Source organism: Passer domesticus, chromosome 18 (assembly GCF_036417665.1).
Source record: "Passer domesticus isolate bPasDom1 chromosome 18, bPasDom1.hap1, whole genome shotgun sequence".
In the NCBI taxonomy this organism is placed as follows: domain Eukaryota; kingdom Metazoa; phylum Chordata; class Aves; order Passeriformes; family Passeridae; genus Passer; species Passer domesticus.
Window position 1 is genome coordinate 7,342,837 of NC_087491.1, and position 8,368 is coordinate 7,351,204.

The 8,368-nt window shown below is 59.0% G+C and overlaps 2 protein-coding genes and 1 long non-coding RNA gene across 7 annotated transcripts; 2 read left to right on the top strand and 1 right to left on the bottom strand.

Moving 5' to 3' along the window:
* Positions 1-130: 130 nt before the first annotated feature.
* TOR2A (torsin family 2 member A) lies at positions 131-4,618 on the top strand. Of its 3 annotated transcripts, none has more exons than XM_064393299.1 (5): positions 131-353; positions 534-799; positions 1,890-2,065; positions 2,406-2,533; positions 3,073-4,618. In XM_064393299.1, exons 1-5 carry the CDS (start codon positions 170-172, stop codon positions 3,315-3,317), a joined length of 999 nt encoding a protein of 332 aa, XP_064249369.1. In that variant the 5' UTR covers positions 131-169; the 3' UTR covers positions 3,318-4,618. The 3 variants fall into 3 exon arrangements, with proteins under 3 accessions (XP_064249369.1, XP_064249370.1, XP_064249372.1); XM_064393300.1 differs by having other exon boundaries at positions 131-326; XM_064393302.1 differs by having other exon boundaries at positions 184-300.
* On the bottom strand, positions 4,091-4,774 carry LOC135282986 (uncharacterized). Its single transcript, XR_010348944.1, has 2 exons — positions 4,635-4,774; positions 4,091-4,250 (listed from the first exon to the last, which is right to left on the bottom strand). It is a non-coding gene; the product is annotated as an uncharacterized LOC135282986 (long non-coding RNA).
* A 539-nt stretch (positions 4,775-5,313) lies between these two features.
* On the top strand, positions 5,314-8,178 carry PTRH1 (peptidyl-tRNA hydrolase 1 homolog). Of its 3 annotated transcripts, none has more exons than XM_064393303.1 (5): positions 5,314-5,499; positions 6,202-6,421; positions 6,585-6,684; positions 7,296-7,341; positions 7,748-8,178. In XM_064393303.1, exons 1-5 carry the CDS (start codon positions 5,329-5,331, stop codon positions 7,931-7,933), a joined length of 723 nt encoding a protein of 240 aa, XP_064249373.1. In that variant the 5' UTR covers positions 5,314-5,328; the 3' UTR covers positions 7,934-8,178. The 3 variants fall into 3 exon arrangements, with proteins under 3 accessions (XP_064249373.1, XP_064249375.1, XP_064249374.1); XM_064393305.1 differs by having other exon boundaries at positions 7,828-8,178; XM_064393304.1 differs by having other exon boundaries at positions 5,314-5,448.
* Positions 8,179-8,368: the final 190 nt, after the last annotated feature.

Below are 8,368 nucleotides of genomic sequence, written 5' to 3' on the forward strand. Positions count from 1 at the left end.
ATGGGGGGGGACAGGGACCCTGCCCGGGTGGGAGGCGGGGCGATACGGGCCAGGCCCCGCCCCTTGGCGCATGGCCACGCCTCTTTTCCATACAGTGTCCTTCTGGCCCCGCCTGCGCGCGGGGCACGCTGGGAGTTGTAGTGCGGGCGGAGCGGCAGCCGCGGCCGCCATGGCCCCCGGAGCGGCCCCGGCCCCGGTCCGGGTGCTGCTGGTGCTGCTGGTGCTGCTGGCGGCCGCCGCCCGCCCCGCCGCCGCCTGGGACCTGTGGGCGCTGCGCTGCGGCTTCTCGGCGGACTGCGAGTGCGGCTTCGGGCCCGACCTGCGCGGTCAGCGGGAGCGGCCGGCCGGGATGGGTGTGAGGGCGGGGAGCCCTGGGGCGGGGGCGCGCAGCAGGCGAGGGGAGCCCGGGAGCCAGCGCGTCCCCGGGAGCGTCCCCTGGAGCGGGGCCTCCAGCCGGGGATGGCAGGGCCCAGCGGGGCGGGACGAGCGGTGACAGCCCGCGTTCTCCAAGCCCTGGTGTCGCTTCGTTTCAGGTCTGGAGTTTGACTTGGCCACGAGTCTGGTGGGGCAGCCCCTGGTGAGGCAGCAGGTGATGAAGGGGCTCAGGGAGTTCCTGGAGAACCCGAATCCACTGAAACCCCTCGTGATGTCCTTCCACGGCTCGACAGGAACAGGCAAAACCTACGTGAGCTCCATGCTCATCCGCTACCTCTTCCAGAGCGGGCTCCAGAGCCCCTATGTTCACCACTTCTCCCCCATAGTGCATTTCCCCCACGCCGAGCAGATAGAGCAGTACAAGGTAAGGGACACGGCTCAGCAGTGCCACTTCTCTGGGGGGGTTGGCTATGTCTGGCTTGATCCTCAGTACATATGCATTCAAGCTGTTTCCTGAAGTGCAGTAGGAATAAAAGCTCTTTGTTTTACCCTCTCAGACAAACATAGCTGAGAGAGTGGCTCCATACACTGGCTGAAGGATGCACTAGTAACTGCAGTACACTCAGTTATTACTTTCGGCCTCTCCACAGCAGTCCCTGCCTTGATTATGTTCTCATTCTTAAATATTTACACAGCTCTTTGAACACACAAACAAAAGTGCTTGGCTTAGATGAAAGGCACTAAAATTTTCCCATTGCTTTCCAAACAGCCTGATGGCTGTAAAAAGCTGCATATCACTAGAATTGTAATCCTCTCCTCACAGAGCACACAGCTCCCTAACAGCAACTCCACACTCTCCATGGTGCCATTCTGTCTCTTAGAGCTGAGAAAAGAGAGAAATCAAAATGCCAGATTTTCAGCAGAGTGAGAATTCAGCACACCTGGACCTTCAGATTATGGGTGTTTGTAGAAATTATTTGTTGTATTGTGTCCTTAGAGGAAATGCTTTTGGAAAAGTAAATCCCTTCCTGGCTGAAGTGCTTCAGTTAGGAGTTTCACATGCCCCCAGGCCATGTGAGTGGTTTTGTGTGGGCTGGGAAGTACCTTCAGCCATGATAAAGAGCTGTTTTGGGTCAGTGCAGGCACATGTTTCTGCATCACAACAGGAGCTGGCAAGAAGCTGGGAACTGTGTAGATACAACAGAGAACAAGAAGAACGTGGGGAGCTGTAGGAGTCTGAATCTCCAGCTTTAGTGTGGTGCCTCCTCCTCTACATCTGTATAAAAAGACCTACAATGGGCTAAAAAAGCTGGTAAACAGCCTCTGTGTGAAGCCCAGAATAAAGGGGCCTCCCCAGCACTGGGTCTTTCAGCTCCAAGTGTGTGGTGCTGTGCGGGGCACGCTGCTCTCAGCACCCTTGGCTGTGCTTGAGCTGCTCCCTCAGCCTTTGCTCTGGGGTGCTGAGCCTTCCTTGCCTCCTCAGTGCCTCACAGCTCGGTGGGTGTCTTTCCCAGGAGAGCCTGAAGCGCTGGATCCAAGGGAACCTGACCAGCTGTGGACGGTCGGCGTTTCTCTTTGATGAGATGGACAAGATGCACCCAGGCCTGATTGATGTGATCATCCCCTTCCTGGGACCCTCCTGGGTCGTGTACGGGACCAACTACCGCAAAGCCATCTTCATCTTCATCAGGTGAGAGAGGCCTCTCCGTGGGCCCTTCCAGCCCACTGCTGCCCTTTTGGCCAGAGGTTGCACCTACTTGAGGGCACAGCTTGTTTTGCCTTTCCTTCTCCAAGCCTTGAGCCTCTACAAATGCCAAGAGATGCTATCTCACTGTGAACAGACAGATCTGGAGAGTGTGAAAAAGCCTCCTCTGCTGTTATTTGGCTGCCTCTACAGGAGTTATTTTGGGCCAGGCAGCTGGGAGCTGCTGGCTTGCTCTCTGCAGGCTGGTGGGTGTCAGGTGCCACCTGAGACACCATTTCACCATTTTCCTGGCGACACAGTGGATAAGGCTCTCGTTCTCGTGCAGCAATGCAGGAGGGGAGCAGATCAACAACGTGACGTTGGCTCTGTGGCGTGCCCGCAAGGACCGGGAGGAGATCAGCCTGCAGGACCTGGAGCCAGCCATCTCCAAGGCCGTGTTTGAAAACCCTGAGAGTGAGTCCCTGGAGCTGAGCTCCTCCTGCAGCCCCACAGCCCAGCACAGGCAGCCAGGCCTGTTCTAGGAAGCCACCCACACCACCTGCCACCTCCCAGGCAGCCAGAAAAGGACAAGGGGGGTTTGAGGGATTGGAACTGCAATCCCCTTGAGGTTTCCTTCCTTCTGAGCCAGCAGACCTGTTGCTATATTTAGCATAGTTCTTGGGAGACAAGGTGTATTTGCAGCTGGGGGCTGGCAGACAGCACAGCACACTTGCCAGAACAGCACTGAGCTGTATTGATCCCCTCTGCCTGCCTGCATCTCCTTGCCTTGCCCTTAGCACAGGGAGCAGAGCTTAAATTCTGACTAGACAAGCTAAATCCCCCCATTCCTGGAGAACAAATCTGTCTGGGGGGGAGGTGACAACTGATGGGTTCAAAACCAGCAAGATCTCTCCCCAGCAGAGTATTTTGGCTTCTCACAAAGCAGCTCTGTGAATTGCAGGGACTGCAGAGACTCTCTGAAAGTAAAACCTTCTCTTCCTTTCCTTGTGCAGGTGGCTTCTGGAAATCTGGGATCATTAATGAACACCTCATTGATTTTGTTGTGCCTTTCCTCCCTCTGAAGCACCACCACGTGAAGCAGTGTGTGGTCAGTGAGCTTGTCCAGCAGGGCCTCGAGGTACGCCCCGACGTCGTCCAGGAGGTGGCTGACAGCATCCCCTACTTCCCAGAAGAGGAGAAATTATTCTCATCAACAGGCTGCAAAACAGTGGCATCTCGCATCAGTTTTTTCTTCTAGTCACTGGCAAGGGCCTCTCTCAGATCCATATGGAGCTAGAAGGCGCCCAGGGCTGGTGGGATGTGCAGTGGGAATGGTGTGTCACTCCCCACAAGTGCCCTCCTGCTGAACTCTCTCCAGCTCCAAGGAGCCCACTGCAGGATGCAGCTGCAGGACCAGGTGCAAATTATGTTATTTAAAGCACTTTATTGATTCACTCTTGGCCAGGTAAAGGTGGATCCACCACCTGAGACATGTGTGATGACATGGGGAAGATGCTGAGAGGGTCAGGGAGGTTCTCACCCTGTCCACAGCACCCATCCACAGCTCTCCCCACTTCTGGCAGCTGTTGATACCCGATACGTTAAGATTCTGAGCCCACAGTAGAATATTTCTTCCTTACAGCATTTTAACAGTTTTTTAAAAACCTTTTTAAGCATAGCTGTGCCTCAGCTCCTTGGCACAACATGAATACTGGTGCTGACTCCTGTGAACACCTCAACATGGCAACCAAGTTTTCTTTTTAAGGAAGTTTTAGAGCCACCCACATTCCAGTTCCCTTTCACTGTGAAGAGGTGCTTGGTAGCTTCAACACCAATGAGGGGGGTAATGTGAGAGGGGAGCACCTGATCTGCCATGAGCCAAGCTCCCCTACCACCCCTTCATCCATCTTTCCCCTAAGAGCCAAAGGATTTCCCTCTAGCAAACCAGGAAAACAACAACAAAAGACTTCTTGCTTGCTTTACCAGCCGTGAAGAATCTCATCCTACCTCCAGGGGAGCCCACAGTGCTGCTAACGGTTTTGAAAATTCCTTTTATTCAGTGATGGTTTCTACAGCAGGGTTGGTGCTGTGAGCTGTGGAGCTTCTTGTACATCCCTGTGCTGGTCAGACCTTGCAGGCTTTGGCTGGGCCAGCAGCCCTTCAGCTTCTGGGGAGTGTCACAATGGGGGACCTGGGGACAAGTTAGAGAAGATTAATGCTCCAGACTGCCAAGCATGGGATGCACAGCCTGGCTTTTGCCCTGATTTTAATATCCTCTGTGCTGTTACAGAGTAAGAGGTCACAGGAACCAGAGTCTAGGAGCAACCTGCTCAAGGGAGGGGTGTAAGGACACTTCAAAGCTTCCAAAGCTCTGCTTGTTGCCTGTATGGAAATGAGCTGCCAGTGCCTGGGACCATTCCAGCTCCAGGCCCTGAGCTTTGGGGATTTTAGACGCCACCCAAAGGCTGCCCAAGAGCTGGCCCAAAGACAGATGCAAACATTCTGCCTCTTGCAAAAATATGAATTTCTAATTTTAAAATAAATCTTATAAGAATGAAACGGTTGAGGCGTTTACATGGACTCCTGACTGCAGGTAGCGCGGAAGGACTTGGAAGATTTCCAGTTTCCAGCACAGCGAGGTGTGGAGCTGTCCGTGCCCCGGCAGCGAGCTGTGCCCTGGAGGCAAGCTGTGCCCTGGCAGCGAGCTGTGCCCTGGAACCGAGCTGTGCCCCGGCAGCGAGCTGTGCCCTGGAACCGAGCTGTGCCCCGGCAGCGAGCTGTGCCCTGGAGGCAAGCTGTGCCCTGGCAGCGAGCTGTGCCCTGGAACCGAGCTGTGCCCCGGCAGCGAGCTGTGCCCTGGAGGCAAGCTGTGCCCTGGAACCGAGCTGTGCCCCGGGCTGCAGGCTGGCTGGGGAACGGTGAGGAGAGAGCTATGCTCCCCCATCCAGCCCTGTGCCACGGGGCAAAACAGGCACAAACACAAACCACGGGGCGCAGTCCTGGGCACCCACGGCTCCTGCGAGTCCCTCGGGGCCCCTCAGCGGAGCTTCTCACGGGCTGCTCGGGACAGGCGGTCCCCAGGCCGCGGCCGCCAGCCGCGCCCGTTAACGCGCCTCGCCGTCCCCACCACAACCGCCCCTAGCACCCGCCGGTCCGCGGGGCATTGTCACAGCGGCGACACCTCCCTCCACACCGCCCCCGGCACGGCGGCACTGCCCCCGGTACCGCCCCGGCACTGCCCCGGCACGGCCCCGCCGCCCGCTAGAAACATGGCGGCGCTGCCCGTAACCAAGATGGCGGCGGCGGGGCGCGAGGCGACGTGGGCGGGACGCCGAGCGGCGCGAGGGCGTGACGTCACGCGGGCCAGGAGGGCGATGCTGGCGGCGGAGGTGGCGGGGCGCGCGCGAGCGCTCGTGGGGCGGGCGGGGCCGCGCGCCATGGTGAGGGCGGGGGGAGCGGGGCAGGGAGCCCGTGAGGGGAACGGGGCCGTGAGGGGAACGGGGCCGTGAGGGGAACGGGAGGAACGGGAGGAACGGGGCCATGAGGGGAACGGGGCCGTGAGGGGAGCGGGGCCGTGAGGGGAGCGGGGCCGTGAGGGGAACGGGAGGAACGGGGCCGTGAGGGGAACGGGGCTGTGAGGGGAACGGGGCCGTGAGGGGAACGGGAGGAACGGGGCTGTGAGGGGAACGGGGCCGTGAGGGGAACGGGGCTGTGAGGGGAACGGGGCCGTGAGGGGAACGGGAGGAACGGGGCCATGAGGGGAACGTGGCCGTGAGGGGAACGGGGGGAGCTGGACTGTGAGGGGAACGGGGCCGTGAGGGGAACGGGGCCGTGAGGGCAACGTGATTGTGAGGGGAACGGGGGAACGGGGCTGTGAGCCGAGCAGGCGGAGCGGGGCGGTGAGGGCAGTGCCGGTGGGGATCAGGTCATGGGCGAGCACCGGCACGGTCAGGGCTGTGAGGGAGGCACCGAGGGAAGAGGGACTGAAGGGAATGCTGTGGGGATTGAGGCTGTGAGGACCCAGCCAGCTGCGGGGAGCATGGAGGGAGCAGGTCTGAGTCATGCTGGAGGGGATCAGGCCCGTGCAGGGGCCGGGCGCCTGATGGTGGCCCCTCACAGCCCTGTTAACACCTGCCATGCAGGTGGCCGGCCTGGGCAACTATGGGCTGCGAGGCACACGGCACAGTGTGGGCATGGAGGTGCTGGACCAGCTGGCCCGGCAGCTGGCGGTGGCCGAGGGCTGGCGAGTGGACAAGCGGTGCTGTGCTGATGTGGCCCTGGCCACAGCCCACGGCCTGGAGCTGCTGCTGCTGAAGCCACGGAGGTTCATGAACCTCAACGGTCTCAGCGTCGCCAGTGCTGGTGAGCAGCTGGGTCAGCCCCAAAGGCTCTAGTGTCACCAGCCTCCCGTGACAGCCCTGCTGTCTCCCTGCCCTCCACGGCTCACTACAGCCCCGCTCTGCAGAGCCAGGGCCTGGTGAGTCTGTCTCCCCTCATTTCTTAAGTTGTATTTCTGTTTCCAAAGCTGAGATCTATAGCCTTGGCCCTCAAGACATTTACCTGGTTCACGACGACCTGGACAAGGCCCTGGGCAAGGTGGCCATCAAGCTGGGAGGCAGTGCAAGGTATGGGTAGCCCCAGCTCCCTAATTGTGTGAGCTGGTCTGAGGCTCTAACATGCCCATACAGGTTCATGGGATGTTCTTGGCCCCATCCCACCAGCCTTGCAATGTTTCAGCTCTTGTCCTGGGCTCGATCTATTGCAGAGGCAACAGCTGGCTGTTTGGGCAGCCTCCCAGTTCCTGCCCTGGCAGGGAGGGCAGGGAGCCTCCTGGAAGCAGCTTTGGGCTGGATTCAGCCCACTGACAGCACCACATGGGCTTTTTATAGCGCTCTGCCTCCACTGTGCCTGCCCAGTGCCAGACCTAGCTTTCCTGTTTAACCTAGGACAGCTTCCACTGCGGGATGGGGCAGGAACGGTGCTGGGCCCCGGTGCTCAGTCACACATGCACCAGCTGCAGCAAGAGCTGACACACACAGAACATGCTGTCCCAGCCCTGCATCCCTCCAGCCCCCAGCCAACTGCTCTGAGCCCCCAGGGCTGGATGTTCCTGCAGAACCAGGACATGGGGACTGCAGCCCTTGGCTGGGACCACATTCCTGCAGCAGGAGACCCGGGGCTATATGGGGGGCTGTCCCTTACAAACTAAGTGTGGGTTTTTTCTTTCTCTCCCAAGGGGACACAACGGGGTCCAGTCCTGCATCAGTGCTCTGCAGTCCAACGTGAGTGAGCCTCAGGGGAAGGGGATCAATCCTGTGCCCCCCTCAATGCACGTCTTGTTCCCCCACTCCCATTTTTCTGATTCCTCTTAGACAAGCCCCTGCTCCCTTTCCCCCCTGCTCTCCTTCCCCTTCTTCCTGAGGGCTGTTTTCTGTTTGGCTGCCACGGAGGACATGGAAACAATTAGTTTGAGTGCCTGTGCCAGGCCTGGCAGGAGCCTGGGATCTCGGCACGGCCCAGCAAAAGCCTCTTCCAAAATTATGTTTCTTGGAGCAAGCACTCAAAACCAGCTGGAAAACATGAGGAGCTGCTCCCTTGCTGCCCAGCCCCACTCAGCACTGTCACCTTGCCCAGCTCTGTCTGAACACTTGAGGGGAAGCTCCCCCAGCTCTCTTCCTTCCTCCCCAGGAGATGACCCGGCTCAGGATCGGCATTGGGCGGCCAGAGGGTGATGTGACAGTGCCCGACTATGTCCTGTCCCTGTTCAGTGCTGGGGAGCGGGAGAAGCTGGAGCAGATCCTGGCCCAGGCAGTGACCTGCCTGCTGGAGCACATCCAGAGCCGAGCACCTACAGAGCCAGGGGACAGGGGCTGACACAAACCCACGGGGACCCTGGTGGCTGATGGACAGGGTGCTGCAGGCACTCCGGAGTGACCGTGGTGCGGAGCAGAGCTGGCCCAGCCCAGCAGTGTGCTTGGGAGCTGGGGCAGCCTCCTTCCATCCCCACACCAATCCAGGCAGCTCGTGTCCTGCTTGAATCCCTGCAGGGGCTCCATTCTGTGCCAAAGTGCCATCCTCAGTTTGGCACAGAAATTAAATAAACCCTCACCCTAACTCTGCTCCTGCCTCTCTTCCATGCACCGCTTGCCAGGCTTGGGTTGTCCTTGGCACTACAGCTCCAATCCGTGTTCCCATCCCTGTTCGACCAGCACAGTCTGGAGGGAGGCTTCTAGTGAGAAATGGGGAGCAATAGGAGCTACTTCTGTAGAGTCCAAAGGCACTTCAGCTTTGTTGAGAAACTGGCAAGCA